This window comes from Cataglyphis hispanica, chromosome 10 (assembly GCF_021464435.1).
Source record: "Cataglyphis hispanica isolate Lineage 1 chromosome 10, ULB_Chis1_1.0, whole genome shotgun sequence".
Lineage (NCBI taxonomy): Eukaryota > Metazoa > Arthropoda > Insecta > Hymenoptera > Formicidae > Cataglyphis > Cataglyphis hispanica.
The window spans coordinates 7,579,901-7,604,468 of NC_065963.1; the positions used below are offsets into that span (position 1 = coordinate 7,579,901).

At 33.6% G+C, this 24,568-nt stretch overlaps 4 protein-coding genes across 4 annotated transcripts; 3 read left to right on the forward strand and 1 right to left on the reverse strand.

Moving 5' to 3' along the window:
- Positions 1–130: 130 nt before the first annotated feature.
- LOC126852452 (Golgi SNAP receptor complex member 1) lies at positions 131–3,417 on the forward strand. Its single transcript, XM_050597291.1, has 5 exons — positions 131–317; positions 733–908; positions 992–1,173; positions 1,283–1,351; positions 1,482–3,417. The coding sequence occupies exons 1-5, from the start codon at positions 284–286 to the stop codon at positions 1,717–1,719; spliced, it is 699 nt and encodes a 232-aa protein (XP_050453248.1). The 5' UTR covers positions 131–283; the 3' UTR covers positions 1,720–3,417.
- A 760-nt stretch (positions 3,418–4,177) lies between these two features.
- On the reverse strand, positions 4,178–12,194 carry LOC126852448 (protein strawberry notch-like). Its single transcript, XM_050597287.1, is given in 18 exon segments — positions 4,178–5,011; positions 5,142–5,259; positions 5,345–5,661; positions 5,811–6,377; positions 6,464–6,832; positions 6,834–6,845; positions 7,069–7,516; positions 7,636–8,000; positions 8,089–8,369; positions 8,457–8,782; positions 8,884–9,136; positions 9,320–9,687; positions 9,757–9,894; positions 9,984–10,112; positions 10,474–10,698; positions 10,791–10,898; positions 11,084–11,174; positions 11,797–12,194. Coding segments are annotated over 17 exon segments (4,107 nt in total). The 5' UTR covers positions 11,800–12,194; the 3' UTR covers positions 4,178–5,011; positions 5,142–5,152.
- A 1,830-nt stretch (positions 12,195–14,024) lies between these two features.
- LOC126852407 (histone-lysine N-methyltransferase PR-Set7) lies at positions 14,025–17,129 on the forward strand. Its single transcript, XM_050597194.1, has 6 exons — positions 14,025–14,398; positions 15,195–15,391; positions 15,553–15,688; positions 15,775–16,130; positions 16,224–16,414; positions 16,514–17,129. The coding sequence occupies exons 1-6, from the start codon at positions 14,335–14,337 to the stop codon at positions 16,722–16,724; spliced, it is 1,155 nt and encodes a 384-aa protein (XP_050453151.1). The 5' UTR covers positions 14,025–14,334; the 3' UTR covers positions 16,725–17,129.
- A 1,327-nt stretch (positions 17,130–18,456) lies between these two features.
- On the forward strand, positions 18,457–23,405 carry LOC126852401 (leucine-zipper-like transcriptional regulator 1). The gene is made up of 11 exons (XM_050597187.1): positions 18,457–18,875; positions 19,079–19,387; positions 19,522–19,636; positions 19,761–19,927; positions 20,019–20,220; positions 20,303–20,659; positions 20,997–21,438; positions 21,512–21,690; positions 21,837–22,121; positions 22,212–22,394; positions 22,589–23,405. Exons 1-10 carry the CDS (start codon positions 18,769–18,771, stop codon positions 22,329–22,331), a joined length of 2,283 nt encoding a protein of 760 aa, XP_050453144.1. The 5' UTR covers positions 18,457–18,768; the 3' UTR covers positions 22,332–22,394; positions 22,589–23,405.
- The last annotated feature ends 1,163 nt before the right edge of the window (positions 23,406–24,568 follow it).

Below are 24,568 nucleotides of genomic sequence, written 5' to 3' on the forward strand. Positions count from 1 at the left end.
TGCGATTCATCACGTGGCATGTACTTAGTTTACAGCTTACAGCAATAAATTTAGACGGCGCTGAAAATCGTGTTTTTTTTTTTCTTCAGAAGAGAAATTTGTTGAGCCTCTATAGCCCTATACTTATCACTTGTCATTGCCTGGTAATTGTATATAAGTATATTGTATATTGTATTGCGTTTTCTATTTATCGCTGTAGAATTGTCCCAGTAAGGAGCAATACAAAGGAAGACGTGTTATGTGATTTTATACGTTGCATGTGTGCATTTGCGATTTGCGATAAATGGCCAACTCGCAGGACGCAATTGACTGGGAAGGTATGTATTTCATGTAGCGAGATTCTTAATGCGTGTCATTAGCGCCGACTTTTTTTGTTTACATTACAAAATATGCGAAAATCCTCCTAAAAGACGTGTCTCCAATTTATGACACGCGTTCTTTAAATATGTAACGTTATTTTCTCAGCTGTCGCTCATGTTTTCGTATATTGCTTTATTTTTGATATGTTTGCAATCACAAATATCTCATTGCATAGTAATGCAATAATATACAGTAATATTTGTTTCTTTTTTACATTATTTCTCTGTAAAATAGATGCAATATATATTAGATAAAACTCTTGAAAACGTACAGCTTATATGACATTGAATACAAATAAACATTTGTAAAAAGAGCACATTAGATAGATGCAACAGGAATAGTGCCCAGGGCTAATAACAGAGATTTTTGTAGATCTCAGGAAACAAGCGAGACATCTGGAAAATGAAATTGATGCAAAGTTAGTGGCATTCAGTAAATTGGGTATAAATACAAGTGCTAGACATGTTAACGCAGATGAGATTCCTCTTCTGGATGAGGAACAGGTATTTGAGAACATGGCATCGGAGATAGAGACACTACTTTCTAAAGTAGGTTCTTTTTTTTCTTTCTCTTCTTTCATATATTTTTAAACAGTGTAAGCATTTTTATTAATCAAATATAATTGATATAGTTACTTTTCATAAACGAGAGGATGAGCGAATTACAACCAAATGGAGCAGCTATGTTGCACACAATGCAACGTCACAAAGAAATACTGAAAGACTATAAACTGGAATTTAACAAGATTAGAAATAATTTTATAGCTAGGAAAGATCGCGAGGATCTATTAGGCAGCGTTCGTAAAGAAATAGAGTATGTACAAGTTGTCTGTCATTATTCCCAATGTTACATGTTATATAACAAACATAATTTTGTATTCATAAAAATTACGTAAAATCACATTTATATCTATTCTATGTAGCAATTATAAAAGTGCGAGTGGATTGAATCGGCGTGAAATGTACCTCAAAGAAAACCAGCACATTCACAAGTAAGTCAATCTTGCTTTATCTTGCTGATGCTAAATAAGATGTATATTTTGTTAATTACATTAAATTGTATTATATCCTTATGTTAAACATTTTTTGGTGTATATTATATACATATATATTATTTTTTAGTTCTGATCGATTGATCAATGATCAAATAAGCATAGCAATGGAGACGCGAGATCATTTGATGTCTCAAAGACAGGCGTTCAAACGTATACGAACCAAATTCAATGATATCTCCAATCGATTTCCAGCAGTGAACAGTTTACTGCAAAGGATAAATTTACGTAAAAGAAGAGATTCCGTTATACTCGGCCTTGTTATTGGAGTGTGCACATTCTTGATGCTTCTGTATGCATTTCATTAGACAAGTTTATACCACCATCAAAAAAACCTTCCATTGTCTCCAGGTAATGATTATCTCAGTTGAAATATACATGTAACAATGATTTCAGTAGGAATATACTTTAACAGGTATTATTGAATTTAATAAATATGTGGAAATTTTAGTATGTTTAAAGTGTGCAATTGTATATCGCGAAAAAGTATAAAACTAGCGTGCGAAGAAAATTCATTTATATAGTTTTTTTATACTAAAGTGTGCGAAACATGGAATATGCGATATAAGTAGAACTACAACTTATATTCGATATTAAACTAATAAATGTTAAAATATGTAATCTTTGTTCTTAATTGCACTTTTTAATTATTTAGATTTAGTTACTTTATTGATTTTATTTTTTTAATAAGAAAAAGATGCACTATTATGATTTATTTACATCTTTTTTGATAATTAACCTTTTTTTTTTTTTATGAAAAACTAGGGCTATCTTCAATAAAGTGATTTGTACAATTTGCAATAAAATTATTATATTTCATATCTATATAAACCAATATTTTCTTTTACTCTGCATATTATGTAACACATCTTTAATAACAAAAGAGAATCAAAATTATCACAACAGCTTTCATAAAAGGAAAATTGCATGTTGATCGATTTATCAACTCAGAAGAGTGACCTAAAAAAAAAATTTTTGGACACGAAAGATGGGTATTAATTCGAGTAAGAATTATTGGTTTTACGTACACAGAAACATTTATACATATGCATATATACACGCAGCTCACTCGTTCAACTTATCCATGAAAGAAAACACAGCACATTACAAAAGGAATAATTGTTTTACTAGAAAGCGCGACGCCTGTTTCCACGTCTACTAGATACCACATTTATAAATCGCGCCTGCAAAGATAGGAACTCAAACGAGACAATTGTAAAAAATATAAAATACAAAACAGTATCTCGTCTATGTCCCATGAAAAAAATTTTGTTTTACAATCTTCAATATGTACATTTCGCATTTAACTTTATCAGCATATAATTACGTCGTAAAGTTTTACTGCCGAATTCATTATCATCTATATCGATAATCGCATCTTTGAATCAAGCTCTGAATTGGACATGACTAACATCTTCGAATCACATATCTAACTCTATGGTTTCCACATTTTGTTAAAGTAATGTAATAATTAATATCATTTATTAGAAATATTTGATAACAGCTAAAGGAATTAAATCTATGATATAAATCTCGCTAAAATATTGCATTTTCTTTTTTTTTTTTTAATTATCGCGACAAAAAAATAATAGATCAAGGCAATATATATATATATATATATATAAAATGTATATTACTTCCCTTTTATATTCTTTCTTATAAATGCAATATGTAGTTATCTGTGTAGATGTAAGTTTCTATTGGATATTACGGCGAGAAACCGTGGAAACAGGTGAGTGACGACGAATATCTCGTTTTCTCCTTAGTGTTATATGTCTACGCTCTTAAAAATTAGATCACTAAAATGATAATTCTAATCACGAATTGATTCTAACAACTGTTTCGACATTACTCTACGCTCTAAAAGTCTGTATTTTGTAGTTCTATCATATTATTAGAGAAGGTGAATATATCGCGAGGCCTACATCATTACTAGTTCTTCCTCGAAACTTCGCATTCGTTCAAAACTTATTCAGACGTACAAACAGACATCTACATACATTCAGTGTACATACAGGCCGCACTGGTTACTAGTATATGCATTTGAATATAAATATATCGGCTGTATACGTTTCGATCTAATTCTTTTTTCTTTTTTTCCCTTTGTTTTAAGGCTAATTAGTTATAGGTAGAGATCGTCGAGAGACGAGGCATCATCTTGAATAATTTCTGAAAATATTTCATTAAAGCCACGCTATCAATTAAAATATACAGCATACATCGCAGAAATATCGTACATCTTTACGTTTATTTTAATTTTGGTAAATTTCAGTAAAATTTCACATGAAAAAATATATAAATTCAAAAGTTTAAACAGAGAAAAAATATAACTGCCCATTTATGAATGTAATTTTTCTTATGTATACATAGAATAAAATTGATATAATTCATGAAAATCAACTCCTTTTTAACTGATTTGTTTTGTCACAATAATAAAAAAAGAAGAAATAGAGAATGTATATAATTGGCACATGTATAGTATGAGTCATGTCTCTCAAGTTTTAAGAATAGGAAGAAACAAGACCACATTTGCAACATATATGTGTAGTGTTTACCTCGTCTCCCTACATTTGGATAATATTAATAGCAGTTTGTAATCTTTGTGTGTGTGTGTGTGTGTGCAATATTAGTATTAATATAGTATTAGCAGTAATTTATGATAATAATAGTAGCTATAGCAATGGTAGCAGAATAGCATATGTGTAAAGTTACTTCTTTCCAATTGGTTGATTGGTTTAACGATCAAACAAAAACGCTATAATAAGCAAATCAAAAAAGCTGTCGCGTATACATTTGTGCTTTCCAAAGAAATTAAAATGCTCCAATCGGCTTATTATTTTCGATTAATTCGCCCTGCTAATAGTTAACACTTTCAATCGAATTTACTAATTTACTATTTCAATTAAAACAATCGATGGTCGTCGAATAATTGCTCAAGTTCGCGCTATGGCTAGTTTAAATAAATCGAATACGTACATTTCGAATCATATGATTAATAAATTTTACGTTTTCTATATGCATTGTCCAATTATGCTTTTCGCGTTTCTTTTAGAGCACAGCCGAAATGAATGGAATCTGTGTTCGCCCTATCGTACGCCACGTGCTATGTCCGCTAAAAATCACTTGGTGGAAATATTATAAGTAACGACAATGATGTAAAAAATAAACTTCCTCTTCCTGATATTACAGGGAGAGGGGAGGGGAAGGGCACATGATCTGTAGAAGATAACAAAAGAAAGGTCTAACTACTTAGAAATCTACATTGGTATACGGCGGGTGAATGCTACAATTTTCACAATTGTATGACAAATAATTAAGCAGTTGTATAGTCTTGACTTTGTCAATTAATTATAGAAGCGTTTACTCGTGTTTATTAACATCGGATAGCAAAGCGGCGACTACTGCCGACTAGTAGATTCACTGTGGAATCTATTTTTCGACGTATCATAGATTCCAGTAATACGTCTGATAATGGTTGCATGTTCGCATAATTTGCATTCCTCTTGTTGCGTTCCGATGAAAGATTTGAGAAAGGAGAAGTTCTTCTAAAGTCATGGCATATTAGAATGCCGATGAGCTTGCTTGGTCCTATTCATACCTCTAAAATGGTTATTTAGATATTAATTCGAGAATACTGAGATAAAAATCGATAATTTTACATGTATAAATTATTTATTTTGGTGTGTACAATATATAAATATATTTATGATTTATCTGACATACATCTTACCCTTGATACATTCAAAACGTCAGTTCCTCCGTGTTTTCCGCGTCGGAGGAAAGCGCTTGACGTAATGCTTCCATACAAGACTTTGGAATAAGCGTTCCGACAATCTTCAACCCTTCATCTATCACAGAAACAAAGATGAGAATATGTCTTTTCGGCTTTATTGAAACAATAATTATGAATAGCAATATTAATTATTGACTTACCCGTTCGCAGCCTTACAACTTGCATCTTAGAATTATGTCCGGATCGTGCAGCGAGCACGTTTTCCACGCGACTCCAAACGCTTAGAACCGAACCGGCTAATACATTATAGGAACGTCTTCTTAGCCCCACTTCACAATCCATGAGTCCGAGAGTGGCGTTTTTACAATTTCCACTCCAGTATGCGTGTGAACACGTATTCACGGAAGCTTCGTATTGTTGCGTCCAGTGTGGCTCTGCCTCGTCAGCGCTAACTTTCTTATACTTTTTTTCTAATTCACCTAGAGTCTCCTGTCGTAACTGTAATCCTGTGTTGGGCCTACAATAAATGATTATATCCATGATTATATCATTTCTAAATATGTCAGAAATTATACTGTATAATGCTGATAAATACATTTCTATTGTTAGTACAGTTTAATCTATCGTAAATGCATAGCGAAATTTTAAACTATACTATAACTATACCTATACACCATATAAAGTTGATCTTTTTTGCTCTCGGTTTTCTTCTTGCCACTGTCCACTACAATCGCGAGAATGGCTGTCTGTTTTCCATTACGGATTTGGTGACTCAGATAGAAACCCTCTTTCGGTCCGGTTAATTCTGAGCATTTGTTCGTGGCTTCGGCCCAACTCATGCCACGTTCAACGTGAACCACGTGTAACTCCGTTGGCGCCTTGCCGGTCGCATGTTTTCGCAAGAATCGATACAGTCGCACTCTGTGGACATTTTCGCCCGACGTTCCAAGGTCGAGGATACCCATGTCGAAGCGACCAGTTTTCTTAGCCTGCGTGATGATGGCATTGAGTGTATCGGTAAAATATTTGAACAGACGATTTTGCAGATCGACCGGCATGCCAAGAATACGATTCAAGAACTTTGACATGTTGTTGTAGTCCTTGTCGAGCGTGAGCACACCTGGTGTGCTCTCGCTGTTGCAAATCAAACCGACGCCCACCAACGCGTCAGCCACATCTTTGAAAAAGTCCCCATGATAGTCTTGAGGTGGTGGTACTAAAGGCGCTTCGTATCTGAAATTATAATTTGTCAATTTTATAAATATCTATATTTCACATCTCTTACGAGATTTTTCGGTGTATTTTTGATTGATACAAACCCCATTATAGTTTTCATCGTCGCTTCTAGTGCCGCGCGACCATACTTGTTGTCGATATTAAATTGCGAGAGATCTCGAGTCTCCGTCGCGCGACGATCACCGTGCGTTAACGCACCCAGACTTTCTAGACGTTTAGCAACAATCGAGGCAAATCTTCTTTCTCCGGCTAAATCCGATATAAGAAATATATATTCTGGCGCGTTAACTTGATTCGATCGATGCGTTCGTCCAAATTGTTGTATCGCTCTATCCGCGCTCCACGGCAATTCGAGAGTAATATGCACACGTCGCATTTGATTCCTCGCTCGTCTGTCGCTCTGTAATGATATACCGCTACTGGCCGCTTCGGAAATTATCGCTACAGTTTTCTCCATCCATGAATCTGTACACAAGATATTCGTTAAAAATTTCTGAACGAAATAAATGCATTTAATTTTTATAAATATATTTCTGAAGATTTAATATAAGTTGCAATTATTATAAGAAATAGTATCTTATATTATGAAAAATCTCTGTGAATCTGTTAAAAAAAAAAAAAAAAATGCAAGTTAGTGAAAGAACGCTTATATATAAGAATTTTTATTCGAATTTTTGACTCGACGTACCTCTGCTTCTCTGTTAGATTGAGGGTTTCCAATGGAACATCTACTTCTGATCTGGACTCATATTGTATTGCACCATCCTCCGTTTGTACGACGCGACCTTTTCTACCTGTCATCTCTGCAACATTCTCTGGTCCGCCGAGTTCATCTATCAATTGATCTAGCGTATTAGGTGGCAATCGTTCGCCAAGAGTTTCTATTTGTGATAATAACTCTTCCTTCATACTACAAGCCCTTTCGATAGCATCTCTAGGTGGTGCCTGATTATGAGGCATACCTCCGCCCATGGCATTCATAGGTCCACCGCTCATCGCCGTGTCGCCATTGCGTTTATTTCTGTTACTCGACTGTTTGTGCACCAGCATCGATTGGATTTTATCTTGTGTGCTCAAACGTTTCTTCGCGGGTTTCTTTTGTTTCTTGCCCTTTTTCTTTCGCCTATCCCAAGGATCTAAAAACAAAAAATTATTATTGAAATTTTGCTTCGATTATGTGTGTGTGTGTGTATAACTCGACATAAAAATTAACGTAAAAAATAAATTACGAAATAAAAAGATTGTGCAAAATTACCAGCATCAGAATCGCTGTCGCTGAAAAACGGGTTAAAATCGGAACTGACATTGCTCTCTTCGTCAGTATGATGATCATCTTCGCTTTCACTACCGCTTAATTTAAACTCCGAACCGGAACTATGAGCACCGTTTCTATCCTCTTCCGATATTTCCTCTTCCGACGACCAAGCACGTACTTTTTTTGATGCACGCTGTGCCGCTTGTCGGACTGGTTTCCTTTTACTACCACTCGCAGAACCACCAGCATCCATGTCATCGTCGCCTTCTAATTTAAGTTTTGGTGGTTCTAGACCGAGAAGACGCTGGATGCGATTGCGATCTGGTGCCGGAAAGTGTTTCTCCACTAGCGTTTGCAAAACACCCCTGTAAACATCGAAATTATTATGATTATTATTAGATATAACACAAATTTGTAATTTCTTTTCTTGTTATGTGTTAAAGTATTACTGACTTGGCGGTGGAAACGAAATCGCTGAGTTCACCGTCATCGCGTTCCAATTGTTCCAAAGTGCGTGCCTCGCCAGTAGACTGCAGACCAATCACTACGCACTTGCCGCACTTAACCGCCTCACGAGCCACAGCTACTGCATGCTTCACTTTTGCAGCGATACAGAGATACTTAAAAAAGCGCTGATGCGACGACCAAAATTGACCCCACATTGTCTTCTTCATGCGATTCTCCGCATCTATCAATTCAGCCGCTTCTTGAAATCTTTGCATCGCTTCCACCCACTAGATCAAAGTATATATGTATATATATTATTTCAGAATATTTTGAACAATTTATAAAAGTTTACATTTTCGTACGCGATAACTTACCAATCGCACTGAATGATCATACACTTTCGTGAAATCCTTGGAAAGAGGTACCTCCTCAATTTTAAAGGCAACACCGTGGAAACTCAACTGTCGAGCGATATACATACCCCGCAGTTTCATGTCCATTGCTACGATTTCCATCGCGCCAACACCGCGCTTTTCTACAGCGGTGATGAAATCATTAAATTCTGGGAAAGGGGTGCCTTCGCCCCACATGCCTAGCCGTACCATGTAGGCCATGTTGCGAGGTTCGGAAGCGCCGGTAGCGCTAGCGTATACGACTCGAGCTTTTGGAAGTTTATTCTGTAGTTCCAAGACCGTTAAACCTGCAAAAATTTTATTATTGATAAAATAAAGTCCATTCATAAATATGCTTCAAAGAAATAAATGTTTTTTTTTTTTTACATATAAAAATTTATTTCTTAACCTGTTTTTGTAGGTTTTGAACTTCCAGTAGGGCACAAATTTTTCGCACGATGACATTCATCAAAGATTATTAGACCATCGAAATCTTCACCGCACCATTGCAAGAGCTGTTTCAACCGGCTCTTGTATTTCCCGCCACTCTGTGACGATTCACCAATTAATGCAGAATATGTGCTGAAGATTACACCTTTTTTCACATTGCCATTTACAGCTGATGAGATTTTTGCATACTTAAATTTATTCAATGCATGTACCTGCAAATAGATTTATTTATAATGCTTAGAATAATGATAAAATTATTAAAATATATGTAAATAATATATGCATTGATTGCAGGTTAGAACAAAATTTGAGTTTTATTGTTAATATCCTAATATCAATAATGTATATATTTAATAATATATTTAACACAATTTAACATAAAATAAAATACATACTTCGATTTTAGATGCTCCTATGTCTTTTAAATCGCGTTCGGCGTCGTATTTGAGGTCGTTGGACACTGATACCCAAATAGCACGTTTTCGACCTTTCAAATAATTCTCGAATATTACACCGGCTATGGTTCTACCTTTACCAACACCCGCACCATCGCCGATGAGAAATCCGGCACGTGTACCATCAGGCAGCAGATGCTCATGCTGTTGAGATGTATATGTGATAGATTCGAGTTGAAGCGCAGATAGCGCGCCAGATCGTATCGTATCATCCGGTATAGATAACTTATACCAAACATCTGTTGGCTCGACGCTTGACAAGGATGCTGTTTCGACAACCGGATCCGGATGTTTTCGCCCCAACTTGACTGTTAATTAATAGAGATTTAATTTGAAAATAGCATGTAAATAAAGAAAAAGAAATGATTGATGCATACGTTTTGTCGGCATGTAATCGGCATAAGTCTCGGCAACACCCATATCTTCATCATCTACTTCTTCTTCTTCTGGTATATTTGGTTGCATCATTTTTGTTGGATCACCTGAATTCATCCACATTTGTGACACTGTCTTTCCTATAATAAAATTTTAAATATAGTAAATTTGCTTTTACAACATTCGGGATGTTTTAATAAGCATATCTTTATCAACATATTGTAAATACCCGAAAGGCCTGGCCAATTGGGATGAATTCCACCTTGATTAAGCAACTGAACAAAAGGGTTAACTCCCATGTTCATTCCAGACATACCCATAAAGCTGTTCATTAAAGTATTCATATCCATGCCCATGCCTAAAGAATAATTAACACAAATATATAATCAATAAATATTATTGTAGCAATTGTAATTTGTTATAAATTCGTTTATCACTTTATAAAAATATCATTTTATTTAAGATACAAAATAGTAATATATAATTAGGCAAGAATAGCTTGAAAAATGAATTTTATATTAAAAAAAAATTATAGTGTATAAAATTTATATAACTCATATATGTACATATAAGTACATATAAATGATATATATTCATACATACTTTTATATAAAAGTCTTTAAAAACTAAGACACGAGAAGAAAATTTTTTCATGTAAAATTTTCGATCTCAATTATCACATCATAATAAAAAAAAGATGATTAAAAAAGTAAACTTACTAGATTGCAGAAAAGCAGCAGGGTTAAATCCTGCAAGAGAAGCTAATCCTGGTGGAAAACCATATCCACTAGCAGTTAATTGATTGAGTTGATTTAATTGATTTGTGTTAACAAAACCTGGGGGAGTGCCTTGAGAGCCTCCTACATGTACCATTTCGTAACCTGGTGTTGCAGCTTTTGTTACTAATCCCCCAGGAATTTTGTTGCCAAATTTTTGATTTAATGCTAAAAATAATTTTTACAAAATATAATATTGAAATAGTAGATAAATCTAATAAAAGTGATTTGCCTTGTTTTAAATATTATATATGATTTACCATTTAATGCTCCTTGTGTTTTTTCTAAAGAATTTGCTGGTAAATCTGTAGGTTTTTCATCTTTGATATTAGCAATTCCAGCAGCAGTTGCAAGATCTTTACCACCACCTAATAAAAATTGTTTTTTTTTTTTTTTTTTGGTTTTAAAACATTGCTTAATTTGTATAAAAATAGTTACGTTATCTTGTATAAAATTGTTAGACAAGTTTTATTATAAGATACATATATATATATATATATATATATATATATATATATATATATATTGTTTGTAAATCAAATTTATAATTTACCAGGTACTTCAATTTTATCAGGATCCTCTTCATCATCAAAGTCACTCCCACTAGTATCATCGCTCACTCCGTCATCATATTTTTTTGTTGCCTATAAAAATATATATTAAGATTAATAAATACCACTTAATAAATTGAAAAAACAAATATCAAATCAAAAGCAGAAGATAAGTTAACAGCATCATCTCTAAGGTACTACATAATCTATCTATAGCCACAAAAAATATTTAAACATTTTAATAATTAAAATTGCATGATATACAATTTAGATCTAAACAAAATTCAAATTGAAGAATAAAGATACATTTATAAGAATCTCATAAATTAACATTTTTTTAATAACATTAATAAGTCCGAATAACATTTTTCATCAAGCATGTATCAGATGCACATACGTATAGCAAATTTAAAGTAACAAAGTATTCCTCTCATAAATTTATTATAATGCAATATCATTTAATATTCTGATCGCGCGATAACAGTTCATCGAAATGCGCTTGTTCGGCGCGAAAGAACAAAAAAGGGCACATTGTGCACGAGTCTCTAGGTTAGTCGTTTTCCTATAAACGAAGTGAATAAATATGACAAGGTACGCGCTAATCCTCAATAGGAAGCGCGTGCCCTTTCGTTCGTTTGGAAATATATCTCTGTCTTTCTCTATCTTCTTACATTCTTTATTTCAGCCTTTGTGAACATCAAGAATAAAAACCCACCATGACAAATGAGATGTTGCGAGATCTCGTGTACGTTCCTTGTCACAGCGTGGCGATGATAGGACGATAAGGACGACGATGATTCTTTAGCACGAGGTCGTGTAGACACGCTACTAGTATTACTGGCAGAATATGCGGGCCTCGAGACAAGCGAGCGAGGGAAGTTTTTTTCGGCCCGATTAAAGGAATCGAGAAGGAGCGCGTGTTGCATCAAGCTAACATCGCCGACGGTTCCCGCGGCGATGATCCGATAGTGTCGTAATCGAGCTACGAGATCGGCGTGACAGACGATAGCACTATATGTGCGAGCCGGGCCATCTCACGCGATTGTCGTCGATAAGCGCGCGCGCGGTTCACGTCGAGAGCGCGTTCGCTCGGCTACCGCCATATTGGCCCCCTGTCCCCCGACCGTCCCGTCCCCCTACATCGCCACCAACGAAAATACAAAAACACACGCGCCTGCTCGTAATGCGCGCCGCTGTCACCGGTAGCGCTGGCGAGCGGACGCGCTGTTGCCAGATACTGTGGCAGCGAATAAGGGCAGATTCGCAGGGCGCGGGAGCCAAAAAATTGCCGCGTTTTCGCGATTAATCGCTGCGCGATGCGCGACCGATCGCGGGAGAGGATGACGGGTGCTCGCACGCGCGAGATTTCTTTTCTTCCCTCGTCCCGCTAAGTGAGGAGAAAAACCCAACAACGTTATCGGAAATTCGATATCTATCAATGTTTCCATAATTGAATATTCTTTCGTGATCCCCTCTCCCTCTTACCTACGCAATTTTTAAATAAGATTGCTCGCTCGCGAGGGTTCCGATAGAACTTGCGATGAACGTTTCTTTTCGAGTCGATAATCGCAATAATAGCAAAGATTAATTACGAGCTAATATATAAAGCGTTTACGAATATGGTCATTACAATTTAAAAAGCAAATTTTCAAAAAAAATATTAGATTATTGGTTTTGTTACTTGATGTGTACGTACCATTTTAACAGAGTGCACGAATCCAAAATTTAAGTTATCGCGTCGTTGAACTAACGATAAAACCGTCGATGATGAGTGAAAGATCGAGCGGCGATTAAAAGTTTTTCTTGATGGTATTTTTAACACTAGCTTGTTTCATTCACGTGTATATATTCACGATCGCAATGTGACTGCGTCCAGTGCTACAGACGACACAGAAGGTTGATATACTATCATTAACAAGGTGCTATTAAAGATGGCTAACTGTATGGAAATTTTCGTAGCTTTCCTACCATCGTGCTCTCTATGGGTCGGAACAAGAAACAATAATTCAGTTAGGTATAAATGATGATGGCTACAGAAATGCTATTTTATAAACATTTAAAACATAATCATATTGTAGAAGTAGATATACAAATTTAAGAGACATTGAGACGATCGTAAATTATAAAATTGACATCGCATTTCAAATAAACGTTCACAAATATATCGAGTAAATTAATCGAGAGAGATTGTAACATCAGCGCTCTCTCATTATCCACTGAGCTCGTTAATTAACGTTGCGGAACTGTACCCACGAGCGTCTTTAGTAGTGACATAGCGTATATCATGTATATGTATATATTCTTGGGAATGCATACGGATAATGGCGAATGTTGTACGCTTGGCAACATTGCCGATGCGTGCGGCGCTGATCGTTAGATGATTTAAAGTATTCGCGCTAAAAAGAAAAGAACCCGCGTCGGAATTCGTGCGAATGCCTATTAGAACCGTTCGATCGCGAATTTTAGTACCGTCGATCGAAATGCGAAATTTCCGGTCGCTTTAACGACCAAAATATTTTGCGGATACATCATTTAGCGCGACGCGATCACTGATAAATTCATTTAAAAAATAATAACGTGACGCTCGAGTGCGGCGATCGATCGGCCAGCTGCGCGCCGCTAGCAGCGCCGTAGCGCGGCCGCTAATTCAACTAATTAATGTCACGCGGGAATTTCATCCTTCGCGTCAACTCCCGATATGCAATATGCAAATCTTTTTATTGTTATTTATGGATTAGAATGTCTATAGAAAAATTTATTCTCTTGATTATTTATAGTTAATAAATAACTGAGTATACAAATGTGCATATTTCTATGATTATTATATTCTCCATTTATATTTTCATATCGTACGCATTAAAGTCATGAAATAATTCCTACACACTCGACATGAATAATAATGCTTCGGATGTTTCATAAAAGTGTAGATAAAATATTAGAGTTAGAGCAGTTCCACTGCGTCTAATTGGATATCGGCCGTTGCACGCAATATGGCGACACATCCGGCGCGTAGCTTGCTTGTATAATTTCAAGACTTCTGCTGCAAAAAAAGAGAGAGGATTGTAATCCGCATGCACAGCTTGTTTGTAAAACAAAACGACGCAGCGAAGCCGATATACGCACGTTGACGAGACGCATACGAATTTATCGCGTCGCGTCGCATCACATCCTCGCATCACCGTTGCTGCCAACCGTAAACGCCGCTGTTATTGCTGCCATCCGTCCGTGAATCGTGTTCTATCAGTGATTTATCATGTATAGAACGACTCGGGCGTCGTCGCATCGTACGAGAAACTGCACTGATAACGTTGCCAAAGGTGAGGATACATCATGCATTGACATTTTCACTCAACATTTAGCATCGGCCCCACGATAGGGTTATGTTTTGAATGGATCTCATTTTCTCTCTTGCTCCATTTTGAACGCTATCATAGAGACGCCTTCAGACTTTATCTCTCGACGTCTCGTACTTTCCATTGCGACATTTATCATCTTTTTCGAGAAACGTCGATCTTGTAATTTCTTAAACGCGAAACGGTTGTTCTAATTATTGGACTGTTTTGATGACGATAATTTTTGTGAAGCTGTAGTTTGTGTTCTTTGCGGACTTGGCCTGGGTTAGACTCTAAACTAACATGGAGTATGATAGTTTAGGATGTCACTTGCATAGCGATAGATTTGCGTAGAAATGTACGAGATTAGTTTCGATTATCAAATTTTTGTAAATTTGTGATTCTTATTTTGAAATTTTTACAATTTTAAAATTATACAACTTTGTATGTTTTTCTTTTTTTATATATAAATTTTTATTTGTTAAATTAGCAATTATATTTCAATAAATTTTACTAGTGATTTAAATTAACATATGCATGTATTATGTTAACATATACATATATCATATTAGATAATATTTATAAGTTAAAATCATAATATATAAAATTGATATCTAATATCAATTCTCTTTTGTATTCTATTTTATACTTCAACATTATAACAGCATTACAACAGTAACATATAACAGATTTATATATATCAGATATATATAACATTATTTTTCTTAATTTAAAAAAAATATCAAATGTTATTAATATATGTAATTAATGGTCTATACAGGAAAATGGAAATATGATAGAGAAAAAAATATAACTGTACCTTTGCCTGTGCAAAGTAATGATGCAAATTCACTTGTGAAAAAGGAGAGTAAATTATTTGATACTAGTAAAAAAGTGGCAGATAGTGTTGATATAATTAAACCACAATCCATATTGGAAACTCATAAATCTTCTCCAAACACAATTCATTCTTATCAAGTAAGTATCTTAAAATCTATAAATCTTTTAAATATAATTGTACTTTTGTGAAAATATATAAAGTAAATATATTTTACTTATTGTGAAATATATATATATATATATATATATATATATATATATATATATATACCACTGCAGTATTATTTTATTTGCTTTAGAATTCAAATGTGGAAGTTACGAAAGGAAAAAGTCCTGTGTCACTTGCTTACTATTTTTTTGGAAATGTGCAAGCTCTTTCAACCTGTGAAGCAAAAAATAAGGTTATCTCTGATGTAGAACAATTCAAAACAGATGGTATAAATCATATAAATTTATATATCTAGATTTGTTTTTTTTTTTTCTCTTTTTCAATTCATGATACATAAAAATTTTTATCTTAGAGACACCGGTGGCTGTTCCAATTCATGGGCCATCTACACCACATAGAATAAATATGCCATCGGAAGATATAAATGAAAAAGCTACAATTACTACCAATGAAAAGCAATCTGTGATTACATTACGTAGCCCATTGCAAGTTGTAAAAAAGTCTGCTCCACGTGGACGTAAAAAAGCAGCTTCCAATCAATCCATCAATCATCGTTCACTCAAGCTACAGTGCGCTGAAACAAATCATTCGATTACAGACTATTTTCCAATACGCCGTAGTGTCAGAAAAAGTAAAAAGACTGTATTGGAGGAGAAACAACGTGATTTAGAAAATAAGGTACTTTGTCAAGTGGAGGATGGCTTAGAGGTAGGAATCTGTACAAAAAAATATTGCAAAAACATCAATTTTTTTAACACTTTTATTAAATAATTTTTTAAACAAATTTATTTCTTATTATAGATCAGATATTTTCCGGGTAAGGGTCGTGGTGTCGTAACGACGCGAGACTTTGCTAAAGGCGAATTTGTAATTGAATATATCGGCGAGCTGATTAATCAGAGCGAAGCAAAAGAGCGTGAAAAAGTATATGCGCAAGATCAAAATACTGGTTGCTATATGTATTATTTTCAACATCGTAATCAACAGTATTGGTAAGAGACTATCTAGACGTGTTGAAATAATTATTCTTAAAAATGAAAATGTTAAAATTTTAATAATTTGACATGAATGTTGATACATATAATTTTCAGTGTCGATGCAACAGCAGAGACTAATAAATTGGGCCGTTTAGTCAATCATTCACGAAACGGGAATTTGGTCGCACGAATAGTCGAAGTCAAATCGACACCACATCTCGTACTTACAGCGAAGGAAGATATACCCATCGGTGTAGAGGTTTCGTACGACTATGGAGATCGAAGTCGCGAATCCATTCGTCATCATCCATGGTTGGCGTTATAGCACTTTTCATTTTATTATTTATATAACATTATGTTAGATTGTACAGAAAGAATATTCTTATTTCTATTCCTCCTATGAAGGAACATTATATATAGATTATGTATATGCTCTGAATTGTGTACAAATTGTCTTCAAAAGCAAAGCCACAACATATTTAGTAATCGGATATGTAACTTTGCAAACTTTTATGTTAGTGAATTCCAAAAATACTTTTTTTACATCACTTTACGAAATAATTTGTTTGAGTGACTGTACAAGAGAAGTAATTGTAAATAATCAAATTTTTCTTATAGTAAGAGTGAAAAATGATTAGAATATTTTAATGTGCTTTCTTAATACATGACATTTCGTCGAATTCTATTATTAGATTCGATTTAATATTCTTTTAATAATGATTTTTGAAAATATATATTTCTGAATTGTCATTCAACATGTTTAACATGAAACAGTATTACCAATCGAATTAGAAATTTTGTGTTTGTTTTTTAAAGGTGTGATGAATTGTAGCACAAAGTACTTCATTTACTTCCTGATTGAAGCATTTGTGATACATATAGCCATGAATAATATATTCTTCCCTTTTCCCTTGAGAAAAAAAAAAAGGAAGAAAGTATGTATATATAATCATAATGATCATTGCAAAAAAAATTTTTTGTTGAGATATTATGCAACATACAATAGCTCTGATTTTTAACAAATTCTTCACTGCCACATATTTAGATACGAGAACGTTTCCTAAGATAATTATGTAGCATATAACACAAGTAAAAGATATTCTTCAATTGCTTATATTTTCTTGAAATGACTGTACGATAGAAACATAATTGTTTTATCATCGACTATTTATAATATAAATTATTTAATACTATGCTATTGCTCGCGTATTTTTACATTATCTTATAATTTAGTGTGCACAGTTACTCTATTTTTAAAACCATATTTATATATGGTTTTTCTAATGATTAAGATTAATCCATCATTTTTCTTTTTGAAGAAATCATATCTGAAAATAAATACACATATATAATACATATACAAAAAGAGAGAAGAAATAATTTTTAGTAAGAGTTTTTTATCCTTATTAGATAATTTGACAATATTCACTCTTTTATTATATCAGAATTTTTGTCATTTCACACATATATACAAGATACACACACACATTATATATATATTTTGTTTATCTAAACTTGTAAAATTTTTATGTATAATAGTATTATATTTATTTCCTTAAATTTGTTATAAGTGCAACTGTTTTTAGAATATGTCAAAATTTAGTATTTTTGCAAGAGATGACTATTAATTCGTGATATTTTACTGTTGTTTTCAACACAAGATTTCCTATCTTCTATAGAACAATTGTGAAAAATTTTTTTATTATGTAAGAAAAACATTGCATAAAAAAATTCTGCGCTATATCGAGAAAAAGTATTTAAGATTATTTTTTTTGCCACATAATTTCTATTTTACACAATATGTACAGGAATAAAATTTATCAATTATAAAAAAAATTGTTAAATATGATTTATATATATAAAAGATATATATTCAAAAATATAATTATTAAATGTTGACTTTGTAAACTTCAATTATAATTGAGAGAAAAAATTAGAAATTAAGTTAATTTTTCATTACATATAGTCTTATATCATGTGATATATAAATATATGTCTATAAATGTCATATACATATATATGCAAATTTTCATTGATGCCGACGATAGCGGCAAATGTGCAGTGACGTAGAGACTACAGACATGGTATACAAATGTATGTGGATGATGCTAGGTATTGATTCTTGCAATTTACGCGCGACACATGTTTTTGACACATGTAAGCTCTATTTCGCGAAGCGATCTTAAACGTTAATTTCCACAATGACTTAAAGATACGTTTTTCATCATTGCGGTACGCAGAGATGGATTTACATCGACATTTGTCTCGTGCATATAGAAAGAGAGAGATATGTCAATGAGAAAGAACACTTAGGTTAAGGAGAGGGAATCATTCATTTAAATAAGATACTATTTTGTGAATGTGCGAAAATGGATAACGTGGCAACCGCTGAATGTCTGACGCTGGATTTGGGTCCGTTTGAGACGGTGCACCGATGGCAACGTATGCCAGAGTGTGATGAATTTGTCGGTGCCAGGTAAACTGAAAAAAATTAATCATTATTTATATGTTTTGGACTTTTTGCTCTTGCTACTTTTTCAATTTTATTCTACAAATTTATTTAGTCCATTTATAATAAAAAGTTTTATTTAACGTTGTATATGACATATTTAGAAGAGATTTGGCGTATTTAGAACAAAATAATTATTGACATATTTAATCGTCTTTTTCTTTTTGCAGACGCAGCAAACACACTATTGTGGCATATAAAGATGCTATTTACGTTTTTGGTGGTGACAATGGCAAAAGAATGTTGAATGATTTACTGCGCTTTGATGTGAAAGAGAAATCTTGGGGTAGAGCATTTGCAACAGGGACTCCACCTGCGCCTCGCTACCATCATTCTGCCGTCGTTCATGGATCATCAATGTTTGTGTTTGGTGGTTATACTGGGGATATACACTCCAACTCTAATCTCAGTAATAAGAATGATCTGTTTGAGTATCGCTTCCAGACTGGCCAATGGACAGAATGGAAATTTATTGGACTGTAAATATTACTTATATTGCTCAAAAACTTTCTTCACAATGTTTGGCATTAATTCTTGTTTTTTATTTAATATTTCTTTATAGATTTAAAATAGATCTGAAATATGTTTGCTAAATACATTAACATATTTGTAGGACTCCAGTGCCTAGATCTGCACATGGTGCTGCCGTCTACGATAATAAATTATGGATCTTTGCAGGCTATGATGGTAATGCTAGATTGAATGATATGTGGACGATATCATTATTGGTAAGATATTTTAGAAATATTTGCAAAATATATAGAAAATTATTAAATTATTAATATTAATATAAATATTAATTGTACTAAAGATTGTATACAATAGAGATATTTTAATAAATAATTTTGCTAGCCTGGTGATCTTAAAGCATGGGAAGAAGTTATTCCAGCTGGTGAGCGTCCACCAACATGCTGCAATTTTCCTGTCGCAGTAGCCAGAGAATCCATGTTTGTTTTTAGTGGCCAGAGTGGGGCTCGGACAACAAACAGTCTCTTTCAATTTCATTTTAAAGAAAAAAGGTAAATTTTATTACGACAGTGTAAATTATACATTTTCGTAATTCGTGCAATTTACGATTTACATAATTTTGTAAATTATATTTTTTTTTAGATGGACGCGGATATCGACGGAGCATATATTACGTGGCGCACCGCCGCCTCCTGCGCGGCGATATGGTCATACGATGGTCAGTTTTGATCGTCACCTTTATGTCTTTGGTGGTGCGGCAGATTCGGCTTTGTCCAACGATCTTCATTGCTATGATCTCGATACGCAAACGTGGAATGTCATTTTACCGTCCACTGACAGCCAGGTAAACAACTTGTTTTGTCGAATGTATTTTTTTCAATGTATAATATACTGTATTTTTTCAATATATAATATACTGTATGTAGGTACCACCTGGCCGACTTTTTCACGCTGCCGCCGTGATTGGTGAGGCAATGTTCATTTTCGGAGGAACTGTGGACAACAACATACGTTCTGCTGAGATGTACCGCTTTCAGTTTTCGTCGTATCCTAAATGCACGTTGCACGATGATTTTGGCAGATTGCTCAATATTCGTCTCTTTTGCGACGTGGAATTCATCGTGGGGGAATTGGGGACCAAAATACCTGCGCACATAGCTATGGTGGCGGCACGTTCACAATTTCTCCGGACGCGCATTCGACAAGCTCGTGAGAAAAGGGACAAGCATCTAGAACAAGTGTTTAGTACAGCCGACTTACCCATCAAAGTTCCACCATTGGAGGTATTAAAATATCTAATTTAATATCACATATCCTTATTTTATCTAAAAATTTATAGAACTAAAAAAAAGAAAATATAAGTAATATAAATGGACATATGAATATAACTAATATAAATGTATATTTATTACAGAAGTATATTTGATCACAAAATATATTTATAAAATTTTATTAATTTTTATTTATAGGCATTGACTATGAGTCTTTCTATTGAAACGTAAAACTTTTGTTATATACTATCTTTTACGAAAAACAATTGATATCTTTCTTTGTGATATTAAACAGAATAAAAAAATTATCATTTAATGACTTTATAAAGCCATTAAATTTATATTGTAGGTGATATTGAAAGATGCTGTACCAGAAGCTTTCGAAATGGTGCTAAACTACATTTATACCGATCATATCGATCCCACTAAGAGATCGGACGATAAAATCGAGGATCCGCAAAGTAATCGCATCGTACTTCTTATGATGGACGTATATCGTCTCGCTGTGCAATTTAATATGGAACGCTTGGAACAGTTGTGTGTTAATTACCTCGAGGCCACCATAAGTCACGCGAACGTCTTGGAGGCCTTGCGCAATGCTGTGCACTTGAAGTTATATTTTATAAAAGAGTTTTGCCTCAGTTTCGTCGTCAAGGAGAATAATTATAATTTAATTGTAATGAGCCAAGAATTTGAGACTCTCGATCAGCCGCTAATGGTGGAAATTATTAGGAGACAGCAGATGCCACAAACCAGAACTTTTACAAAGTATGAATACGAATCTGTTACAGGTATGTATCTTTCACAATGTGTATGTTCACCTTTACAGAGCATTTTTTTACATTAACCAAGTTTACTCGCTAGGAACCAGTCTGGAGCAAGATATGGAAGCATTTTTGAAGAACGTTGGTCGGGAATTTTGTGACATCACATTGATGCTGGACGATATGCCAATAACGGCCCATAAGGCCATCCTCGCCGCGAGATGTAGCTATTTTGAAGCAATGTTTCGATCTTTTATGCCTGAAAATAATATGGTGAATGTAAGTTTGGACAATTTATAAAAATAGACATACTGTCGGTTCATATTTTAAATAATGAACGAAGAGACTATATATGTAGAATACTTTACAACACTATTGTACAATGCAATTAGTAATAAAATATGTGAATGTTACTTTTTATATAGATACAAATCGGGGAGATGATACCGTCGTTACAATCGTTCAATTCGTTGCTGAGGTACATTTATTATGCAGATGTTTCAATGCCTCCTGAGGACTCCCTGTATCTGTTTACTGCGCCAGTGTTTTACGGCTTCACGAACAATAGGCTTCAAGCATTTTGCAAACAGAATCTTGAAATGAATGTTACTTTTGAGAATGTTATACAGATTTTAGAGGCAGCCGACAGAATGCAAGCTGCTGATATGAAGAAGTATGCCCTAAATCTAATAGTTCATCACTTTAGCAAGGTACAGAAATATTCAGATCTCGTTTGAAATATAACATTGCTATTATTTAATATGCATATATTTATATAACAATGTATTATTTTTGTATAGGTTGCAAAGCTTCCAAAATTACAGACATTGAGTCGCGAACTTTTGCTGGATATTTTGGATGCATTGGCCGATGAACGTAGCGAGATTAGAACGTGTCAAGATATGACGAATGATTGCTGACGGATTTCTACTTCAGATCGTCGTCCATGTAGCTGGGATTTACCATCACCGTGTAGTTTCCAAGTGAGTGTAAAAAAATCTTATCTTTAAAAACGCTTTTGTTTTTATTTTCGATTTTGCCCAGTTTTGTCTTTATAGTGAAAATTATTAATTATAAATAATATTTAAACGTTATACACATGTAATTGTCAAATAATACGAATAATGAAGAGGCTAAAAATATTGGCACAATAGAATCAGAATTTTCTCATTTCTAGGAATTGTGCCGTGTGAATTTCATCCTCATAGGACGAACGATTCTGTTTGTTGGTAACTGTTATCTCGATCATACAGCTAAGTCTTGCTTAACGTCAGATATACAGACTCTGCTGCCATTGTCGATGACTACATCGTCTGCTTCAATTAATGAATCATCCACGTGCCATGTCGATCATCCAGACACGTCATCACGTTGTAGCGACGACAGAAGGCAACACCAATGGTCTACTATTACTCGTCGCTGTTCCGTCAGTTGCAACGTATTGAAGCGCACCGTCGTTGCATTATCGGACTTCGGGCTTAGAAAATTATTTCCATAATTAAGATTTTATTAATATTAAATGAAATGAGGCAATGATTTTTATCGTATTATAGAACTGCGCTTATTGATATAAAACTACATTGTGCAAGAGATCTTAATATAATGATATTAATTTAGTGACCATGTAGTATCTCTATGTGATGTAACGGCATATTGAAGATATCATATGATATGTACACAAGATAAGTATGTAAGTACACAGATAAGTACGTAAGTACACAGGAAAGATATATTTTCCATAAATAGATTAATATCAATGGTCACATTTGGACAATTATGTACATTATTACATATTTCCTTAATTAACGATTGTTATGATGCTAATTTAATTGTACAAAGAGTTAAAATATGAGTAGGTAGTAATATATAGCTTTTGTTTTTATAACTTTTTGTTAAAAAGGGAAGAAACTTTCCCAATTATTCTAAAAATATATGTGTATAGATATAATATATAGTACATATTTTACATTAAATAAAATTGAATAAAATAAGAATATGTTTATATGCTCATTATTTTTGTATAATTATTTAAATATATTTAGGAAAAATTGCTATATGAATATTTCTATCTTTTATTATGATCTGAGTATTTGTTATTCGCATCAAACAGATTCTTTTTTTTTAATAATAATGGAAATATAATTCTGGATAAAATTTCTTACTGATTATTAATTACTAAAATCAGTTACTCTTTTCTTTATTTCTGAAAACTAAATTTCTACATAATTTTATTACTACGCTAAATACTTAATTGAACTATAATTGTATGAATAGAATCTGCATATAATACGATTACTCGATAAATATAATGATAAATATTGTTATTATTGTTTTTTAGAAATTCTTTATTTCGATAACCAATCGCTACATCCGACAAATTCATCGTACGAGAAATATAATATGTCGTACGACAAATGTAATATTACCCTTATTTGTTTCATAAAATTTGGCGTTTAAATGATGCGCGGCAAAAACCATAACAATCATATTTGAATCACGTCATCCGAAGTCGGAAGTTGAGATATTTAGTCGTTCCCGCTTTTGTCTGTATAATTTTATGCGCGGTCAATTGTGGCGTCGGACATTTATTGTGCGGATTTAATGCGATCGAGTGTCGTAAGTGTTGTAAGTATCGAAGGAACGAAATAATTGATCACTGTGATTAATGTCGCGATCGTTATAGTTACAATTATTATAATACGATACGATCATAAGAATTATACTTGTCTGGTCAGTTATCCGAGTCACGATTTCAAATTACTGAGAATAAATTATTGTTTGTAAATTAGTGTGTATATTATCGGGAGTGTCGAAAGAAATATCGGACGATTATTTATGTGTATATAAATATATATATATATATATATATATATATATATACATATATACATACGTAGTATATTACGGCAGTAGTGCGAACGGGCGATAATTCTCAATATTAAACGAGTATTTGTAAAATTAATGAAGAATTTAGTTTCCAAAAAAAATATTACTTGCAAACTTATAATGTTTGAAGTGCCGAGAAAAGTATCGAGTGATTATCGTATTATGCGCAAATATCGTATATCACATCGGCGATGCGGCAATTCCATCAAGTGAACTCCGCGCGACCATCGATATGCTTTTCTTGTTCACATCGGCAATGCGATTCCGTCAA